This window comes from Pipistrellus kuhlii, unplaced genomic scaffold (assembly GCF_014108245.1).
Source record: "Pipistrellus kuhlii isolate mPipKuh1 unplaced genomic scaffold, mPipKuh1.p scaffold_m20_p_30, whole genome shotgun sequence".
NCBI lineage: Eukaryota > Metazoa > Chordata > Mammalia > Chiroptera > Vespertilionidae > Pipistrellus > Pipistrellus kuhlii.
In genome coordinates this window covers 3173336-3194862 of record NW_023425530.1, presented here as the reverse complement: position 1 = coordinate 3194862, position 21527 = coordinate 3173336, and the positions used below count along the sequence as shown (strand labels likewise).

At 49.3% G+C, this 21527-nt stretch overlaps 2 protein-coding genes across 3 annotated transcripts in view; both read left to right on the top strand.

Moving 5' to 3' along the window:
* Positions 1-1297: 1297 nt before the first annotated feature.
* On the top strand, positions 1298-8552 carry GPR108 (G protein-coupled receptor 108; the record flags this gene model as incomplete). The annotated part of the gene is given in 16 exon segments (XM_045589313.1): positions 1298-1825; positions 2006-2074; positions 2328-2479; positions 2536-2566; positions 5562-5688; positions 5930-5980; positions 5983-6056; positions 6161-6237; positions 6655-6698; positions 6701-6733; positions 6825-6905; positions 6908-6933; positions 7010-7114; positions 7116-7129; positions 8017-8066; positions 8264-8552. Coding segments are annotated over 16 exon segments (1611 nt in total), but the record flags the coding sequence as incomplete, so codon positions are not given.
* A 7704-nt stretch (positions 8553-16256) lies between these two features.
* Positions 16257-21527, top strand: part of LOC118731250 (complement C3) — a 31569-nt gene continuing 26298 nt past the window's right edge. For both annotated transcript variants that reach the window (XM_045589168.1, XM_036459679.2), the window contains exons 1-8: positions 16257-16430; positions 17192-17384; positions 17738-17903; positions 17998-18068; positions 20674-20768; positions 20869-20951; positions 21039-21129; positions 21325-21427. In XM_045589168.1, the coding sequence (XP_045445124.1) occupies positions 16351-16430; positions 17192-17384; positions 17738-17903; positions 17998-18068; positions 20674-20768; positions 20869-20951; positions 21039-21129; positions 21325-21427 (882 nt within the window). In that variant the 5' untranslated portion in view covers positions 16257-16350. The remainder of the gene's footprint in view (positions 16431-17191; positions 17385-17737; positions 17904-17997; positions 18069-20673; positions 20769-20868; positions 20952-21038; positions 21130-21324; positions 21428-21527) is intronic.

Here is a 21527-nt window from a genome sequence, read left to right as displayed (position 1 = left end):
AATTGTCCTGGGATTCCAACTCCGCCCATCCCTCCACGTTAGGGCCTGGGGCTGGGAAGTCTTGGGGCTCCCTCATAAAAGTTGGTTCACACTGTTAATCCCTTTGAGGTTCTGGGATGAAAAGGGAGAGATCCCAGCAGCCCCAACCCTTACCCTCTCCCGCCTTTACTGCTTTATAGCTACTGAGGTGATAAACGCTCTGCTGGAGCTGGGCGCTCTGGCCATCGGGACTAATTAGGCTCGCAGATGCCCACTAACGTACCAGGGAGCCCTGGAGGATAGCTTCGGGAGCTCACACTAGGAGAGATGGCTCTGTGGAGACCTGGCCCCACCTGCTGGTGGCTTCTGAGCTAGAAATCCTCGAATTGCAAAGTGGGCTGTGCTCCAGAGTGTAAGGGAGGCTGGGGTCTGGACACAATAGCTCAGCCTGGGATTAGGGTCCTAGCTCTGGTTTCGAGCTCAGATTTATGCCAGGCTGGGACTGAAGTTGGGATGGAATCTCAGATGGGTCAGAGTTTAGCAGAGGGGTCAGCAATCCAGTGGGGGGGGAGGGGTGTCTAATCAAAATAAATTCCTAGGATCTGGTTTCATCTGAGGTCAGGTCTCAGTGCAGGTGAGGATACCAACTACAGAGGAAGGAAGACTCTGTGTAGGTCGAGGGTCAGAAGGGCGTAGGGAATTTGGGTTTCGGGATGAGGTCGGGGCTCAACTGCAGGAAGGGAACTCAGCCTGGGATTAGGGTTTAGTCCATCTGGGGGGTAGGACTCGCAATTGCCCCACTCTAGGATAGGAGGCTTCGCCTAAAGCTGAGACTCAGCCTGGGGTCATAGGTCACTCTAGGGTCAAGATAGAGCCTGGGGCCAAGTTTAGGCTTCTGGGTTGACAAAAATGATTAGAACAGGATAGGCGTCGGCAGATGCGCGTGTTTACTAAAAGCTGGAACTCCCGCGGGGAGCCACATCTCCAGGGTCGGAAAGTGAAAGCCCGCCCTTGGGGATCCTGGGAAAGGTAGTCCCCTGAATGCCCTGGTGCGCAGTCTGTTCCCTCTGCATTCTGGGTACTGTAGTCCTGGGCCAGTCTCTCCGTTAAGAGTGGGTGGAGGCATGCTCTAGGGTTGGATACCAGATCTATAACAATTGGCTAGGTGAATTGTTTTAGCAAATTATTTCCGGGATTCCTTTTCTAGTGATTTGGTGAGAGTAAAGGCGGGCTAAGCGTTTATCAGCTCTTTCATTCAGAGCTAGTGCTGTCTATTTGGTGTCGTTGAGGGGCTGGTTTGTGAGAAGAGAACCACTGATTGGTCTGGCGGGCTGGACAAGCCGCAAGGTCGGCCCCCACCGAGCGGCCATTGGCTCCACGGCAGGCGGGCCTGGGCGCGTCAGAGGCGGAGTCTGGGGAGGTGGTGGCTCCAGGGGTGGCGCTGAGCGAGAGGCGGGGCCCGCCCGCCCGCGGGAGCCCTGCAGAGTGGGGCCCGGGGATACCTCCGCTGCTCCAGTTGGGCTGCGGTTCTGGGCGCATCCACTAGCCGGCGCTGACGTCGAGTCATAGTCACATCGCAGGCGGTCTGGGCGGGCGGGGGGAGAAACGCATCTTTGCCCCCAGAGAAGCCTCTGGCTTGCAGTGGTCTCTTCCTATTTCCCCCGGTACTTTCGCGGGATGGAGCGGTCCAGCGCCCCAGGCTTCCAGGATCGGAGAGTTCTCCTTGGAAGCACCCCCAGTCCGCCGGATTGAGTTGCCCAGTGAATCACGTTGGGGTCGTGCCGCCCATCAGGGGCCGGGCTTCATCTGTCCACCCCCAGGCTCTTGGCTCTCTAAATTCCTGGGATCTCATTGAGGGGGCTAATGGCTCTTGCTTGGCTCCATCCAGGAGTCCCCGGGGTCCTCTGGGCACTCATTGGGATCTCAGGGGCTCAGTTGAATTCAGCACGCTGGGGACTCAGGCTGGGATCTAAAAGTTGTCCGGGCGTTGAGGGCCAGACACCAGGAAAAATAGCTGTGCTTTCAGGGTGGTACTCACCTGGTGGTGGGGGTGGTTGTGGTGGTGGTGGTGGTGGTGGAGGGCGGGTACTGCCAGGTGCCCAGGATTTAATCCTGGAATCTCAGAACAGTGGCGGAGGACAGGGAAGCACTATGTCCCTGCCTAGGATTGGTCTAGGGACACAGCCTCCAGGGAGGCCCTCGCAGCCTGTTCTGTCACCACTTTGGAGCTGTCCTAAATAAAGGGGTGCCAGATGTGGGCCACCGAAGCCCTTGGGTGAGCCTCATGCCTGAGCCTGGGTCCGTGGGAAGAAGTCTGAACTGCCTTTAGTCTCCTTGGTGTCCGGTAGGGGGAGAAGCGACCAGACATCCAGCTGAACAGCTTCGGTTTCTATACCAAGGGCTCTCTGAAGGTGAACCTGAGCCTCCCGTGGCTGGAGCTTCAGGAAACGAAAAAGAAAATCCCTTTGGGGAGAGGCTTTGAGGAGTTTGCTGGAGGAGGGTGAAGTGCACAAGTGTTTAAACCCACCTCTCCCTAGTTCCGGATTCACATCTTAGTTCTGCTCCTCACCCATATGATCTTGAACAAGTAAGTCCCTTGAGTCCCAGTTTCCTCATTGGGAACACGAGAATAATATTATCTCATGCAATATGTGTTAGGGACTGAGCGGAGGTGGGTGAGAGAGCATAACAATGAACAAGACAGCTCCAGTCCCCACAGTTGAAATGAATAGCAAGCATTTATTAAATACCCACTCGATACCGGGTACCATGCAAAGCAATTTCCATAAATCGGTTTCCTGGTAGCCATCTTTCAGGGATGCTGCAAAAGCGTCCTGTAAAGCCCATTTTACACAGGCTTGGAGATATGTGGCTAGCTCAGAGTCACAGAGCCTGCATGCAAATCCAAGTGTGCTGGATTCCTGAGTCCCAGGCAGGAAACCATCAACATTTTGTTGATTAAAAAAAAAAATGATTTCTCACCCTTGGCCAGTATGGCTCAATTGGTAGCATCATTCCGTACACAGAAAGGAGGTGTGTTGGATTCCCTGTCAGGGCACATACGTAGGTTATGGATCCAATTCCCAGCATGTGAGAGGCAGCTGGTCCATGTTTCTCTCTCAAATTGATATTTCTGTCTTCCTCACCTTTCCTCTTTAAAACCAATAAAACATATTTTTAAAAATGTATTTCTTTTAAAAAATAAATCTTGTTGTTCAGATTGTTACAATTGCTCCTCTTTACCCCCATAGCTCCCCTCCACCCTGTTCCCACCCCACCCTCTGCCCTTACCACTCCCCCCGCACTGTCCTCATCTATAGGTGTACGATTTTTGTCCAGTCTCTTCCCTTTCCCCCCTGAGAATTGTCAGTCCACTCCCTTTCTTTGCTCTTCATTCTATTATATTTACCAGTTTATTCTGTTCATTAGATTTTTTTTATTCACTTGATTTTTAGATTCACTTGTTGATAGATATGTATTTGTTGTTCATAATATTTATCTTTACTTTTTCTTCTTCCTCCTCTTCTTAAAGAATACCTTTCAGCATTTCATATAATACTGGTGATGAACTATTGATACTTTAGCTTTTTCTTTTCTGTGAAGCTCTGCTTTGCTGGGTAGAGTAATCTTGATTGTAGGTTCTTGCTATTCAGTACTTTGAATATTTCTTGCTACTCCCATCTGGCCTGCATAGTTTCTGTTGAGAAATCAATCTGACAATCATATGGGCACTCCCTTGTAGATAACTGTTTTTCTCTTGCTGCTTTTAATATTCTCTCTTTGTCTTTTGCCCTTGGAATTTTAATTATGATATGTCTTGGTGTGGTCCTCTTTGGATTCCTTTTGTTTGGGGTTCTCTGCGCTTCCTGGATTGTAAGTCTATTTCTTTCGCCAGATGGGAGAAGTTTTCTGTCATTATTTCTTCAAATAGGTTTTCAGTATCTTGTACTCTCTCTTCTTCTGGCACCCCCATAATTCTGATGTTGGTATGCTTGAAGTTGTCCCAGAGGCTCCTTACACTATTTTCATATTTTTGGATCCTTTTTTCTTTTCTAGTTGGGTGTTTTTTGCTACTTTGTATTTCAAATATTTGACTTGATTCTTTTGATCATCTAGTCTGCTGCTGGATCTCTGTATGTTATTTTTTATTTCAGTCAGTATATGCTTAATTTCTAATTGGTCTTTTTCATATCCTCAAGGGTCTCACTAAATTTATCAACCTTTTCTAGAAAATTCTTGAAAAACCTTATAACCGTGGTTTTGAACTCTATATCCAGTAGTTTGTTTTCTTCCCATTTCTTTCATTTATGACCTGTTTTTTTGTCTCCGCATTTTGGCTGCTTCCCTGAGTTGATAGAGTGGCTTTGTGTACTAGGTGTCCTATAGCGCCCAGTGACTCAGCCTCCCCAGTTACCTGAGGTGGACACTCTTGGTGCACTCCTTTGTGGGCTGTGTGCACTGTTTTGTGGTAGTTAAGCCTTAGTTGTTGTTATCACTGGGAGGAATTGATCTCCAGGCCAATTGGCTGTGAGAATCAGCAGTGTCTATGTTGGGAGAACTTTTGTGCTAGAGACACCCTTATGGGGCAAGACTTGCTTGAATGGGGCTTTGGTGCTCACTGAGTCTGCCCCTTGAGTGTGTCCCTTATGGATCTGGATGGTCTTACTCTGACTCCTGGGTACACTGGCTCTTGAATCTCTAAGGAGGTGCTAATTTAGCCTCTGCCTGAGGCCACCCAGCAGGAGCTACAGAGAGATCTGCAGATTCCTTTTCTTTGTTTGGGTTTTAGAAGTGCCCAGATGAGGCCCAGCTGTGAGGCAATGCAAGCTGCTGTGGGGCCTTGGGCCTTCTTTTGGATATTCTGGGTCTCATTGACTCAGCTTCAGTTTGTTAGGTAAGTTTAGATTTCAAAGGACTGCCATTCATATGCAAAAGCCTCTGTGCACATTTTAGATGAGGTGGGGTCTTAGGGCGGAGCAAACAGAAATGGCTTCCTGTCAGCCCTGCCTGGGCTTCAATGTCCCTTGGTAATTGCTGCAAGCACCTCTGAGAGAAAGCCGCCCTTGAGTTCTGCTCACTGCCAGACAGTCCAGTTTCTCCCCAAATGAGTCTGAGTTCCCAGAGTTTTGCCTGGAACTGGAGTTCAGAGTAGCCGGGAGCTTGTGTCTCCCTTTGGAATAAAAAAGCCAGCCACATACTCAGTTGCCAGCCCTCTCCACGTGCACACCTCCATACCTCTGCCTTTATTTTTGCAGCTCCTCTGAGTCTCAGTGTGCTTTTCTCTTTCCATCTAGTTGTAGAATTTCCACTCAGCCAGCCTTCCTGTGGTTCTGGATGATGTCCATTTTGTATTTTAGTTGTAGTTTTGAAGTTGTTGTATAAGGCAGCAAATTCAGGTGTTTACCTATGCCGCCATCTTGGTTTCTTCAAAATGTATTTCTTTTTACATCAACAGTTTAATTGGGGCCAGGGGGAGGGGGAGGAAGGGATGGGCTGGGTTCAGAGGATCAGCAAAGGTCTCCCTGAGGAAGTGATATCCAAGTTGAGTTTGGGTATCTGTGGGACCCCTCACTCCAAATGAGGCTGTCCCCACCACTCAGTTCCACAATATAATTGGCTTGAGGACCAAGGAAGGCCAATATAGTCTCAGTTTTCACAACTACTACAATTTGATGCAGGGACAGGAATGCCTACTTGAAATCATGTTGAGTGGTTGTTTGGGCAACAGGTTCACAGAGTCCTAACTACAAGTCAGGTAACCATGTTGAGTTCAGCTTCATCAGATCCATTTGGTAGCCATGCTGTGTAATGAAGGCTGATGTACCCATTTGGGAGATAGGAAGACTTAGGGGGAGTTGGCCAGTTAGAGAGTGGGAGAGCTGGAGATTCCCAGGGATGGTTCTGCAAGTTCAGAGCTAGCATGCAATGCCTTCCTTTTCCCTCTCCTTAGATATGATCCAGGAGAAGAACCCAGAGGGCTTCCTATTAGCATTGGAAATTCCCCTTTCAAGCTCTATCTGGTCCTGTCTGCCTGTTTCCTGGCCACTGGCAATTTTTGGGTATCTGTCATCTGCAAGATCACATGATATCCTTGCCCTTGGGTCCCTACTTCTAACCACCACTCCCTCCTATCCCTACCCCTGACTGATACTTCTGTGCCACTTTCTGTCCTTGACTCCACATCAGGTACAGTGTCTTTAAGATCCACTCGCTCATGGTGGCCCTGGCTTTCACTAGGAATATCTTGCTTTTTTTCCAGTGTGAGAACCTGGGCCTGGAGCAGGGGGCAGGCTGGGCTCCCTGGGTCCAAGATGCAGTCTGGACAGGCCACCCTCAGCTCTCTGCAGGCCCTGGGCATGGCAGTTCCATGTGTCCATCCATTTTATCATTGTGTCCATCCACTTCATTTGTCTATCTGTCCTTTTGTAAAGCTGTGACTATCTATTGATACCTGACTGATTCTCACTCTCCACCCATCTAACTATGATCTTTCCTCCATTGCTGTGGCTGTGACTGTCCATTTCTGAGTCCACTCACCATGCTGATTGTAACCATCAGTTTAGTCAACTTTCTAGCCATCCATCTGACAATGATTGTCCATGTTCCTAAACCACCACCATCCACCCATTTGTAACCACTGCCCATCTCTCTGCCTGTCCATCTATCGGTCCACCTCCACATCAACTACTACTTCATCAACAGCCAGGGCCACCACATCAAAGCCTTGCAGTCATGCATTACATGACACACTTATGAGTGACCTTCTCTGCTGGGAAAGGTGGTGGGCAGTGGGCAGGAGAGGACTGGGTGCCCCTCTCACTACTCACTCTTTTTGACCTCTAGGATGATGGGTGCCCTCTTGTTCACCATTTCCTTGATCAGCTCTGGCTGGGCCTTTGTCCAGTGCATGCTGTCCAACAAGGAGAAGATCTTGGGATCATGATCCTGATTCAGGTGCATTCGAGGCCCCAGGGGGGCACATCTGCACACATGGGCATACCTTTCCACCCTATACCTCAGGGCCTCACAGGTCCTGGCTGACCTGGCCTACATTGTCATCACATCCTATGAAGAGGGTGTCAGTGACCGTGGGCTTCTATTTCTGGTAGATCTTATCTGTTGTGATACCATCCTTTTTTCCTGTGGTCTGGTGAGGACTCTACCCCTGCCCTCCTCCAGGCCCAGAACCCACCCTCATGGACATGGGTGGAGGCAGCACTGACTGTTCCTTGTGTGCCCCTTTCCTTCCCAGGTCCATCCAGCATCTGGCCCCAAGGAAGGGTGAGGCCCTGCTCCCTGGGACCCACTGAGTCCTCAGCCCTCATCCTGCTACAAGTCCTTCATGCTGATCCCCAGATGTCCCTTCCTTCCTCTCTGATTACCCTCTCCCCCTCCTCCCTCCCCTTCACTGTCTCACTGGACATCTCCCTCTAGATTTTCTGCCCCATGTTCTTCCTGACACCAGCCCTCTATCCCTCTCCGTGTTTTTTAAAAAAATTATATATATATGTGTGTGTGTGTGTGTGTGTGTGTGTGTGTGTGTCTGTGTGTGTTTTATTGAGTTTTTACAGAGAGGAAGAGAGAGGGATAGAGAGCTAGAAACATTGATGAAAGAGAAACATTGATCAGCTGCCTCCTGCACACCCCCTACTGGGGATGTGCCCGTAACCAAGGTACATGCCCTTGACCGGAATTGAACCTGGGACCTTTCAGTCCGCAGGCCAACACTCTATCCACTGAGCCAAACCGGTTTCAGCTAAAGTATATTTTATTGATTTTTTTTACAGACAGGAAGGGAGAGAGATAGAGAATTAGAAACATCAATAAGAGAGAAACATTGATCAGTTGCCTCCTGCGAAATCCATACTGGGAATGTGCCTGCAACCAAGGTATATGCCCTTGACTGGAATCAAACCTGGGACCCTTCAGTCTGCAGCCCGATGCTCTACCCAGTGAGCCAAGCCAGTTAGGGCTTTCTCCATGTTCTTGATTTCAGCTTCTGTCCCCTGACCCCCACTCTCTGTGCCCACCTCTCAGTGGCAGTGAACCTGGCCAAGCTGAAACTGTTTCAACATTACTATGTCATGGTAGGAACCTCGTTCCCACTCATGAAGGAAGTTTTGAGGGGGAGGACAAATAGCCCCTTGGTACACCCTCCCAAACCCCTCTTTCTGCTGTACCTCTGAACCCCACCACTCAGCTCTCTGCCTTCTATCTGTGGGCCCCACCCCAGGCATCCCTTCTGATCTCACTGGGCCCCTGTGCCCAACAGTGTCCCTTGCAGATCATCTGATGCATCTACTTCACGAGGATGATCTCTATCCTGCTGTGGGTGGCCATGCCCTTCCAGTGGCTGTGGCTGTACCAGGTGAGTACAGAGTCCTGGGAGGGGTGGAAATGTGGGCTAGACAATGGAGATGGAGACAGGGGTAGGTAACTGACACTTCTGCTTGGACCCCCCTGCCCCAAGCCCATCCCCCAACTCTTGCTTGAAGACTCCACTCTCACCTCTCTTTATTCACCACAGGTTACAAGTGCTGCAGGCAGGCAATAATCCCTGCAAGTGTGAGCTCCCAGACACACAGGGGGAGTGTGTGTGTGGGGGGGAGGGCTATGGTGGGTGGAGTGAAGCCTAGCATTGGGTGGAGTGGGGGTAGTAGGGCCTGACAACCCTTGGGACTGCCTGGCAGTTTCCCAGGTGGAATGAGGTGGGACTTGGACAGCTCTGGGGACAGGGCTTAGCACCCATTAGCTCCGATCGCTTTGCGGTTGCTTTTTGAATGACAGATTCTGGGTTCCTGGAAGGCTGGCTGTCCAAAGTCAACAAAACAGCCAATGTCCCAGAGCTGTTGTGGTCAACCCCCCCTCTCAGACCATGCTTTTTCATCCTCCTTCTCTGCTCACACACATTCCTCACTCCAGCTTCTCTCCCAAAGTGTGGGGGGTTTGTAGAAAGGGGGCCTGTGTGTATAAGGCCCCTAACTCCCTGGGAGACGTGTTCCCAGAGCCCATTCAGAAGAAGACGGACAATTCCCTCTTCCCCCAAGTATGGGGCAGCCGGTCCCCACCCGGGACCAAGGACCATGCCCAACTTGCAGCTGTAAAATAATGACCTCTCTGTTTTGCTCCTCTGGTTTCTTGCCTTTCTGGGGGTGGAGGTCGAACACAGGGGTGGTGGTTACAATTTAGAAACCTGTATTCACGGGAGGAGGTGTTTGTACTATTTACTGCTTTACCCATGCAATTAATATGAATTGAGCAACTACTATGAGTGGGCCCTATATCTAGTGCCCAAGACCCACCCAATTCCAACACTCAAGGGGCTCTTAGACCTGGGAGTAGGAAGTTGGACAGGGGGACAGGGACAGGGACATGTTATCGCACAGTTTCATCACAGGGCCCTGACCTGGCCTGGCAAGTCAGGGAAAGTGAATAGAGAAGTGGTGGGAAGGATGGGGGCCCAGATGAGGAACAGCATGCGCCAAGGCTGGACATAAGAAAAATAGTGTTTGAAAGACCTGCAAGTGGCTCAAGCAAAGAGTATAAGTAGTAGTAGCTGCCCAGCTGGTGTGACTCAGTGGTTGAGTAACAACTCATGAACCAGGAGGTCATGGTTCAATTCCAGTCAAGGGCACATGCCTGGGTTGCAGGCTCAATCCCCAGTAGGGGGCATGCAGGAGGGTTCTCTCTCATCATTGATATTTCTATCTCTCTCCCCTTCTACCTTCCTCTAAAATCAATAAAAAACATATTTTTTTAAAAAGTAGTTCCTCTCTGAAATTAATAAAAAATAATTTTGAAGTAGTAGTAGCTACCCCTGGACCTTAACTCATTAAAAAGCTTCTGGCCCTAACTGGTTTGACTCAGTGGATAGAGCGTCAACCTGCAGACTGAACGGTCCCGGGTTCGATTCCAGTCAAGGGCATGTACCTTGGTTGCGGGCACATTCCCAGTAGGGGGTGTGCAGGAGGCAGTTGATAGATATTTCTCTCTCATCGATGTTTCTAACTCTCTATCCCACTCCCTTCCTCTCTGTAAAGAAATCAATAAAAATATATTTTAAAAACACACAAAAACATTTGAGGCACAGACGCTAAGTGACTTGCCCAAGATCACACACTAAGGCGGTGTTGTGAGACTCAATAAACAAAACACCAGGGATCACACCTCAATCTTCCCCTATTTTGCTAAATGGCCCTACATATGGGGTTTAATCTCTGTTTTCTCACATGTAAGATGGGGGTCATTGAGTGTCTGGCTTAGTGCAGTGCCCAGAAACACAGCCATTTCTTTCTTGGACTGTTTGAAACTAGAGGAGTGACCTCAGGTTAGAGATACACCTATGCACACCCTCGTGGACAGACTCCCAAAATGTATTATGTTCTTCTCACCCCCTGGCCTCCTTTAACTAGAGCACACAGGATCCCTTTTGAAGCTTTGAGAAACATTCCTCAGTGAGGGCCACAGGCATGGGAACCTGTTGGGGTCCAGGCTTTCTACAGGCGGAAACAAGTATAACTGGGGCCCAGATGAATAAATAGCCCAGCCAGACAAAGAAGGAAGTGGGAAGGCATTGCAGCATGAGGAAGTTGGGTGAGAATATCCTGCAAGTCCTGCTGTAAGGTTGGCAGGGGCCAGTGGGAGGGCAAGAGCAGCTGGCAGGAACCTAAAGACAGGCAGACACACTGGGACTTTGTGCTGGGACCCATAGGCTTCAGGGAAGAGTTTGAAGCGGGAAGGGACATGCCATTCAGGGTCTATGCTTTATCCACATGCACTCTGGGTAGGCAGAGTCATGACTCCCCAAAGATGTCCACTTCCTAATCCCAGAACCTGTGAATATGTTACATTTCTTTAAAAAAAAAAAAAAAAAAAAAAAAGAGAGATTTTTTTTTTCAGAGAGGAAGGGAAAGGGAGAGGGAGATTGAATCATCAATGATGAGAAAGAATCATTGATTGGTTTCCTCCTGCAGAACCCCCATTGGGTATTGAGCCCACAACCCAGGAATGTGCCCTTGGCTGGAATCAAACCTGGGACCCTTCAGTCCACAGGTAGACGCTTTATCCACTGAGCCAAGCTGGCTAGGACAAATATGTTACATTTCATGACAGAAGACACTTTGCAGAGATGATTAAGTTAAGGGTCTTAGATTGAGGGCTTATTCTAGACTAGTAGAGGCCCAGTGCTCGATTTTGTGTACCAGTGGGGTCCCTCATCATGATCTGCAGGATCAGGCCAAAATCAGCTCTCTGACATCCCCTAAGGGATCCCAAATTATGAGAGGGCACAGGCCTGGCTGAGGGACCCCACTGGTTGCACCATCAGGACCAGGGAGAGACACAGGAGGTTAGCCAGCCAGGGAGGGACCATGGGCGTGTCAGGCCCATCTTGATCAGTCCCAATTGGCGGAACCCCAGCAGCAAGCTAATCTACCAGTCGAAGCATCTGTCCCCTGGTGGTCAGTGCGCATCATAGCAGCTGGCCAACCAGTCAACTGTCTGCCCCCTGTGGTCAGTGCATGTCATAGCAAGTGGTTGAGTGACCTTAGCATATCATTAGCATATTATGCTTTGACTGGTCAACCAGACACTCAGCATATTAGGCTTTTATTATATAGGATTCTTCAGGTGGGCTCAACGTCATCACAAGGGTCTTGATAAGGAGGCAGAAGGATGAGGGTCAGAGAATGAGACGTGATGATGAAACAGCCTGGAGTATGTGCTTGGAAGGAGAAAGAAGCCATGGGCCAAGGAACGCAGGCAGCTTCCAGAAGCTGGAAAAAGCAGGGAATGGATTCTCCCCTATAACCTGCCAACCTCTCCATTTCATTCTTCTGCCTCCAGGACTATGAGATAATTAATAGATGTTGTATTATTGTTAAATGACCCCTGTGGTCATTTCTTACAGCAGCAGTCAGAAATTCACAGAGTGGAGGGGCATGAGCTCTGGAGTCTAGCTGCTTGGCTTCAAATCCCAGTTCTTCCCAGCTAGAGGATCTTGAGCAAGTGCCAATGTCCTCAGTTTCTTCATTTATAACGTGGGGCTAGAAATAGCACCGATGGCATGTGAAATAAACCAGATGCATGAAAGAGGCAAGATGCTGCCAGCTGAACCTCATGGAGACATTTGCTATCGGTTGCATGTCTTCATGCATTATACATCATAACTTTGCAGAGGGAATACAAAGGTGTGTTCTAGAGCAGTGGTCGGCAAACCGCGGCTCGCGAGCCACATGCGGCTCTTTGGCCCCTTGAGTTTTTAGCAAAGGCCAGCTTAGGAGTACTCGAAGTTAATAACAATGTACCTACCATATAGTTTAAGTTTAAAAATTTGGCTCTCAAAAGAAATTTCAATCGTTGTACTGTTGATATTTGGCTCTGTTGACTAATGAGTTTGCCGACCACTGTCTAGCAGGCATCTTCAAACTATGGCCCGCGGGCCACATGCGGCCCGCAGAGGAGTCTGATCCGGCCCGCAAGTTTTTTGGGCAGTGAGCGCAGCCGAGGTGTTACAGTAGGAATTAGTAGTTCATATAGTCCGGCCCTCCAGCTCTCTGAGGGACCGTGATCTGGCCCCCACTTTAAAAAGTTTGAGGACCCCTGGTCTAGGGAAAAGCCCTAGTGAATGTGATGTAGATGAATTGGAAGAGGGGAGTCTACAGCAGGGAAGCCAGGGAGCACAGAGTGAAGAGAAGGGATGGGCTCAGAGAGACAGTCCAGGGGTTGGTGAGGGCTGGACACAGAGGCGAGGGAGAGGAGGAAGGGAGGACCCTGGCTGGGAGGCCTGTTGGGCTATCAAAGACATCAGGCAAGATGGAGGAGGAGGAGGGGGTATTACCAAAATTACATATGTGTATCAGGCACATCCAGCAGTTGCTACATGCGGGGTGCCACGCTGAGCATTCTGCTTGCCAGGTGCCCTGAGCGGAGGTACATGATTGTGAATGTCCAGTGTGCAGATCAGGAACAGGCTGGGAGAAGTCAAAGCTAGAATCAAAATCTGCCCACCATGTCCTCCCAGGATGCTGGTTCCTGGTGCTCAGGCCTCTGCTGAATGTGCATGAAAGCATGGGGGAAGGAGCCATGGGGCAGATGGCTTAATTGAATCAGGTCAAGGTTACCTATGAGTTAATGAGTAATGAATGGGGTGTGTGGGGTGAGGGGAAGACCGGGCTGCATGGTGGTGGGAGAGGCCTGGCTGTGTGTTGAGGAGAGAAAGTCTCAGAAAGCAGTGTAACAAGGACCCTTCTTGGAAATGGGGGCCAGGAGCGAGGGGGGCTTCTTGCTACTTCCAGGCCTGGCAGTGCCTGTGGGAAACGGTGGGCTGCAGCAGGGAGTTCACTGCACTCAGGCTGGGGTGGAATAGGGTGGGAGTCGGGGCGTCCCAGGTCTCCCCACTTTCTTCCTCTTCTCTCCTTGTACACACAGCTAGCGTTGTCAGGCAAAACACAGGGCGCCCAGTTAAATTCACATTTCAGGTAAATAAGAGGTACTTTGCTAGTAAAAGTTAGTCCCTAGGTCCTCAGGCAGCCTGGCTCCACCACCCTCGATGCCTGAATATTGGGCCAGGAGGAAGTTCCCTCACAAGCCACCTTCACTACCGCCTCCCTCCCGGCTTCTCTTGACCCCTCTCTCCCTCCCAAACTTCACCCAAAAGTCAAGAAGCCTTTCTCCTGTCACCTCTGTCCTCCCAATGGGTGCCTCGCTGCACACTCCCCACCCCTCTGGTTCCGGGGCTTTTCAGTTCCTTTAATTGTCTGAACAGTAGGGAGTGTCATCAGTCTCATGTCATCCTTCAGACAGATTCACTGAGGCTCTGAGAAAGGAGGACCCAGGCCTTACAGGGAGACAGAGGCCAGGCCAGGCACTCCCCAAAGCTGTCCAACCACAAAGCCTGAAAGCTCAAGGCTCTAATAGTATTGGGAAGTGAGGTGGAAGTTTGGGGGCACTAGGGGAGGGAACAAGGGCAGAATTGGGGGCTGATAAATCCTAGCAAGCACCCCACCCCAGTTTCAGAAGTTCAATCCCAATTCTGAAGAAAAAGCAGGTCTGTTTGTACTCCCTCCTCTTCTAAAGAAAGGGTGTTGCAATCACAGCAGACAGAGGTCAGGTTTGTTCTGTTTCTCTGTGCCTCCCCCACTCTGGACACAGCCAGGAAAAGAGCAAGAGCGTGGTTTACAGGAACTCAGAACCAGTTTCCCTTCAGTGGGGCTTTGGAAACCAGCCCTCCAGGAATCAGGATCCCCACCCCACTGTGCCCCGACTTCAGAAACAGCCCTGACCCCATATGTCCAACCTTGCTGGGAATCAGAGCATTGCATGTTAAAATGATACTAAGGCAAACATTCAAAGCTTTGTCTCCATGATCTCATGGTGGGGGGACTGGGGGATGGCTTGCAGTGGGACAACTGACAGTTTTCTAAGGGGCAATTAAGTACGTAAATCAGTACAATTATAACGGGGAATTGAGCGCTATCTAGATTACCAATGGCTGTAGACTTTGATCTGTGTTATCTCCTTTCCCTACCAAACAAGCCTGTAGAGTGGGAATGTGATAAGCCCATTCCACATGGGGAAGCTGAGACACAGGGTGGTTCTCAGGGGCTTGAGACCACCGGTAAGTGACACAGCCGGAAAGTGACGCAGGCTCATAGCTCACTGGCAAGAGTATGGTTTGTAACCCATGAAAGTCTGTCCATCAGTTGGAGGACCGTAACTTTCACACAATGTAATAAGACACAGTCTTTTTAAGAACAAGGAAGTTCTCTGTGCACTGGTAATCAACAGTCTCCAGCTGCTTATGAAGAAGCAAGGTGTGACTCAGGGAGACCAGGAAGAATTGTATGTAGAGCATGCCAATATTTGTTCCCACAACTGTGTGAACATTTGTAAGTGCAAACAATACCTTTGGGGAAAAAAATTATGTTCCTTCATTACATGGTCGTATCTGGAACCTGGATGGCTGGTAACAGGCCCAGGAGGAAAATTGTCTTTTCCCTATATATACTTGCACCTTTTTTTTAACAGTGTATTTTTAATTTTTAAAATATATTTTTATTGGTTACAGAGAGAAAGGGAGAGGGAGAGAGAGATAGAAACATCAATGAGGAGAGAGAATCATTGATCAGCTGCCTCTTGCATGCCCTAAACTGGGGATCGAGGCCACAACCCAGGCATGTGCCCTGACCGGGAATAGAATCGTGACCTTCCAGTTTGTAGATCGATGCTCAACCACTGAGCCACGAGAGCCAGGCCATACTCATATCTTTTAGATATTAAATCATATGACCAGATTACTTATTTATACAAGAAATTAAATACAATTTTAAATAATAATATCCTAAGAGGATGCTGATATAAGATAAATACAAAAGTTAGCAATGGTCCACAAATATTAGTTTTTAAAACATATATATTTTATTAATTTCAGAGAGGAAGGAAGAGGAAGAGAGAGATAGAAACATCAATGAGGAGAGAGAATCATTGATAGGCCACCTTCTGCATGCTCCCCACTGGGGTGTCAAGCCAGCAACCAGGGCATGTGCCCCTGACCAGAATTGAACCTGGGACCCTTTAGTCCACAGGTTGAGGCTCTATTCAGTAAGTCAAACCATCTAGGGCCCCAAATATTACTTTTTAAATCAACACAGCTCTTCAGACATCTTGAAAGAGTAGGTGAAGGGAGCTCCATGCTCCTGTTGCCTATAAAACATGCTCACCTGGACAGTGAGGTTCCATTGCTACTTCAACGCCCAGCTAAAATGTCCCCTCCCCCCAAAAGCCTTCTCTGACCTCCAAGAAGCAGAGTTCTTCTCCACTTGAGATCACACTGCAGAGGACTGGCAGTGTCTGTGCTGGAGTCTGTCCCTCACTCTGCCTCAGCATGGAAGACCCTGAAGTAGACTCCTAGGAAGGGCTTGGTTAATAAGTGCATGGACGAAACTGGACTGGGCCAGGTTCAGATGTCTGAGGTGGGGGAGAGGGGGTCTATTGTGCTAAGAGTTCCTCCATTACAATGTGGGTATAACGGGAAAGGTCCGTGTTCACCCCTGGCCTTGCCCCTGTGGAAGGTCAGGGCAGGGGGCACTTGTGCTCCTGTTGAAGGAGGACATGCCCTCAGGTTATTTACCCAGGACTTTCTGGCCCAGGAAATGAAAAAAACTTAGGAAACGTTATTGAGAAATCTGGGGCAGTCCCAGGGAGGGGAGAGGCCATGGGGAGCAGAGGGCTGGACTAAGTGGGGGAAAGGCGGGAGCCAGATAAAAGGAGGCCTCCAGGAGACTCTGCTCAGTCCTCCCTGTCCTCTCCCTCCGACCCTCAGTCCCTCTGTCCCTCAGTCCCTCTGTCCCTCTGTCCCTCAGTCCCTTCACCATGGGGCCTGCCTCAGATCCCATCCTGCTGCTGCGGCTGCTGCTGCTGAGCAGTCTCCCCCTGGCCCTGGGGGACCCCATGTGAGTAGTCATGACCCTACCCCAAGTGAGGCAACTTCTGAGGTGGAGTGGGCATTTGTGAGTTCAGGTTCTTGTAGAATTCAGGGAGCATTATGACGGAGGAAAAGGAGATAGTGGGGAGGAAGGCTCATAAATGGGACTGCCTGTGACTTTGAGAGTTTATGGATTGGATGTTTGTGAAATTCGGGCTTTGTGCAGAGGTGGTGTGGATGTTTATGAAACTGGGGTCCACAGGTTTAGGGTGCATATGGTGTTTGTGGATTCTGTGGATGTGGAGGTTTGACTTTACATGATTTGGGAGTTTGCAGTCTTAGGATTTCTGGGTTTCAGTGTGTGTAGAGCTGTGGTGTGGGGTTATGTCGGCTGGGGGTGGGGTAGATTAAGTTGTATTTAGAGGCCTGGGTGATAAAGATTTAGGAAGAGGCTTGGGGTGTTCAAGGATTCGGGGTTCAAAGATTTGGAATATGTGAGTTTGGCTATGTATAGTTGGGGTGCCCGAGAGTCAGGGTGTTTAGACACTTAGGGTGTTTAAAGATTTAGGGATTCAGGAGTATGTATGTGGGTTCCCCAACTGTGGGTTTGCAAGTCTAGATAATTGGGAGACTTGCTGGTTCTGGTTTGGAGGTTCAGGGGCTGATGAGACCTATAGCTCCTGAGCCATTGCTGGTCACTGGCTCCCCTCCAGGAACAGGTACTGGGGAGACCCCTGTGCAGGCTAGAATGTCGGGTCCCTGGTATGACCCCATGCACTCCTCCCACAGGTACTCCATAATCACCCCCAACATCCTGCGTCTGGATAACGAGGAGACGGTGGTCCTGGAAGCCCACGATGGGACAGGTGACATTCCTGTCAAGGTTACGGTACTTGACTTTCCAGGCAAGAAGCAGGTGCTGTCCATCAAGGATACCAATCTGAACAGTGCCAATGGCTACCTGAGCACAGTCACCATCAAGGTGGGTATTCACTGGAGCCGCCCCTCGGATTCCCTTTCCCTTCCAAGCCCTCTCTTCCTTCAAGCCCCTCTCCTGTGTGAGTCTCCTCCCCTTTCTGAGCTCCCTCTACTACTGAGCGCTCCATCCTCTGAGCCTCCTCTCTGATACCTCTAGCCTCTCTCTTGCCCTTGCCCCCTTGCAGAGTAACCCCCTCTCCCCAAACCCGGGCCAACCAGAGAGCCCAGGCAGGAGTGAGGGGCAGGCTCTGTTGTGAGGAGGGGCAGATGTGGACCCAGCCAAAGGCCCAGAGGTTGGACAGTAGGCAGGGGCCCTGAGGTAGCGTTCTCCTCACACCCTGCCCGATCCATGCCTAGATCCTGGCCAGCAAGGAGTTAAAGTCACAGAAGGGGAAAAAGTTTGTGACTGTCCAGGCGGCCTTTGGGAATGCTCCACCGGTGGAGAAGGTGGTGCTAGTCAGCTTTCAGAGCGGGTACCTCTTCATCCAGACGGACAAGACCATCTACACCCCAGGCTCCACGGGTAAGGTCTGGAGGGGGCTCTGAGGGCTGGGGCTGGGTTATTGGGAGGGGCAGGGCCTCACTGAGCTGTCCCTTTCTCTCCCACCACCTCTCAGTCCTCTATCGGATCTTCACTGTGGACAATGAGCTGCTGCCCGTGGGCCGGACGGTTATCGTCAGTATTGAGGTACCAGGCAGCCGGGGCCCCAGACACACTTGGGGCAGAGACCCAAAGAGAGACTAAGAGAGAGTTTGAGACAGAGAAAGAAGCACTAGGAAAGACCCTAAGGCAAGCATGTCAAACTCAAAGACTAACACAAGCCAAATAATCAAGGTGTGAGATGTGATGGTCACAAAGAAACAAAAGCTTCAACTTTCATAGAAACGTAGGTTTATTTTGACAGAGACATGCTGAATACAAAGGGCTGAAATAAATGAGTGATCGTTAACATAATGTAAGAGAACATTTTAATAAAAATTAATATTTTTTCTGAACATTACCTTAACAGACACTGAATAACTGCACAAATTAATAAGGGTAACACAAATTAAACCTATTTTTCTTGTTCCCCAAAAGCAAAATATTTCCTCTTTTGCACTCCAATCAAATCAGTACAAGATTAATGATGTGCCAATTGGCTGCTAAAATATTTGCTGCTAGTATTAGTGGGGAGAAATGGTGCACCTGCAAAAAAAAAAAAAAAAAAAAAAAAAAAAATATATATATATATATATATGCGCAAGGGAAACGAATGCAACAGGATCATAGTAATCAGTCATTAGCAAATGTTGCAGTTCGTTACTAACAATTATGTATAACAGGATATTGTAAAAATTAAGTTATGAAATTGTTATTAAAACGTTTCTTACATACCGTTATATTGGCTGGGCCACAAAAATATTCCTTGTTGGCCGCACATGGCCCTCGGGCCTCGAGTTTGACATGCTTGTCCTAAAGCAAAGAAATATACAGAAGCACTAACACAGAGGCCTTAAGGTGGGCGGGGACCCATGCTGGCACCTGTGAATTCCACCTCCAGCTAAACCCCTGGTCCCTGTGACTCCGGTCAGGGACTCTTCCTGAGCCTAAGATTTCTCTTCTGAAGATTGGAGTAATTTCATAAAGCTGTGTAGTAGTCTGTTCTTCCTACTGAGCCAGGAGGCGCCTGTGAGCACCTGAATCTGGGCCAGCCCCTCCTCTGCTCACAGCTCTCCAGGACTCCTCCTCCTGCCAAATAAAAGCTCAAGGCCTGGCTCAGTGGTTGAGTGTTTACCTATGAACCAATAGGTCAAGGTTGGATTCTAGTCAGGGCACATGACCAGGTTGCAGGCTGGATCCCCAGTGTGAGGCATGAAGGAGGCAACCAATCAGTGATTCTCTCTCATCATTAATGTTTCTATCTCTCTTTCCCTCTCCCTTCCTCTCTGAAATCAATAATATATACATACATTTAAAAATATATATATAAATATATTGAAGTCCTCCCTGTTACCTACAAGGCCCTGAATGACCTCCCTTGTCTCTTTCCTGCCCTTACATCCTCCCACTCGCCCTCTCACTCACTCTATTCCAGCCACACAGGCCTCTTCCCTGTTTCTCTGACACACAAGGCAGAGTCTCCTGCCCCAGGGCCTTGGCACTGGTTGTTCCTCTGTCCAGAAAACAATCGTCCTCCAAATATGCACACTACTTTCCCTTTATCTCATTCAAGACTTTGCTCAGATGTCACAGTGCACACCTTTCTGAGCATCTGTAAATTTTCAACCCTGTCCCATTCACACATGCACTCTGCTCTTTCTTCCTGCCATCATTTTGGCATCCTGTAAAATGGATTTATTCTCTTATTAAATGCCCCCTCCACCAACCTCTGTGGAACCTCAATTCCCTAACAGGAAAGAGGTTTTTAAAAATATATATTTTTATTGATTTCAGAGAGGAAGGGAGAGGAGAGAGATAGAAAAATCAATGATGAGATAGAATCATTGATCAGCTGGACTCCTACTGGGGACTGAACCTGCAACCTATGCATGTGCCCTTGACTAGAATCAAACCCAGGACCCTTCAGTCCACAGGCCAAGGCTCTATCCACTGAGCCTAACTGACTAGGGCTACAAGAAGGAGATTTACCTGTTTGTTCAGAGCCGTATTTCCTGAATTCAACAAAATGCTTGTCATATAGTGGGGCTTAATACAAAGTGATGGAAGGAAGGAGGCAAGGAGGGAGAAAGGAAGAAGCGAAACGTCACCTGTGCCAAAGGGAGGGCATTATCCACAATTACCCTGGTTTCCAGGAGAAGGCTGAAAACCAGATTTCTATGTGGTGTCTCCTGATGTTTAACTGTTGATAGAAATGAAATAATATGTGTACAGGAGATTGTTATTCTTGCAGAGCAAAAGGTTGGACAGAACAATTATGTATGGCTTAGCTTAAATCAAAGGCTTAGCCCAGGGACTTGCACAAAAGGAGGTAATTCACTCTACAGATTCTTAATATCAGGCGGACACTCATAATGATGAGCTCCTGCTTACATGAACTCTGTCCCACGCCAGAGGGGCTGTATGTATCTCCTGTTTTTAGATGTGCACATTGAGCAACAGAGAAGTTAAGTAACTGGCCCAAGGTTACAAGCTTGTAGGTGGCAGAGTGGGATCTGAACGCAGGCTAACCAACTCAGGTCCACATTCTTAGCCGCTGTAGACATGACAGAGAGAGTGTCCACACACAGAGAAGGAGAGGGCCAAGGGGTTAAGCCTGCTCTGAAGAACCACCCCCCTCCCTGTCTATCTACAGACGCCCGAAGGCATTCCCGTCAAGAGGGACCCCCTCTCTTCTCAAAACTACTTTGGCATCTTGCCCTTGTCTTGGAATATCCCGGAGCTGGTCAAGTACGTCAGACCCTCAGGGAGTGGGTTTGGGGCTCCACTATGTCAGAAGGAGTGGGGGGCTGCCAGGTCTGAGCAGTTCACTCACCTGCCTTCCCCACAGCATGGGGCAGTGGAAGATAAAAGCCCACTATGAAGATTCGCCAGAGCAGGTCTTCTCTGCTGAGTTTGAGGTGAAGGAATATGGTAAGTGAAGGAGGGAGCCAGGGTGTTGGGCACCATAATCCTGGGCTCAGTGCTGGCTCCTCACTAGTACTGTCCCCGCCCCTCTAGTGCTGCCTAGTTTTGAGGTCCAAGTGGAGCCAGCAGAGAAATTCTACTACATTGATGATCCTAAGGGCCTGGAGGTCACCATTACAGCCAGGTGAGGACCACGTGAGGGGCTAGGTAAGGGGCCAGGTGAGGGGTCAGGTGAAAGACCAGATGAGGGGCTGGGTGAAGGCCTGGTGAGGGTGAAGTGAGGGACTGGGCATTCTGGGTCCTCTCTGTGGCCAGTGGAAGTTTGGGGGAAGACTCAGCTTTTCAGGAGGGAGAATCTGAGACTCTCTTCTCTGCACAGGTTCTTGTATGGGAAGAATGTGGATGGAACAGCCTTCGTCATCTTTGGGGTCCAGGATGGTGACCAGAGGATTTCCCTGTCCCAGTCACTCAAGCGTGTTGTGGTACCTACCAGGGCCCCCAGAGCTTCCTCTACTGTGAACCCTTCCCTCACTCTCTGAATCCTCTCCCCCCTGAGTCCCTCCCCTTCTGAGCCCTCATTCC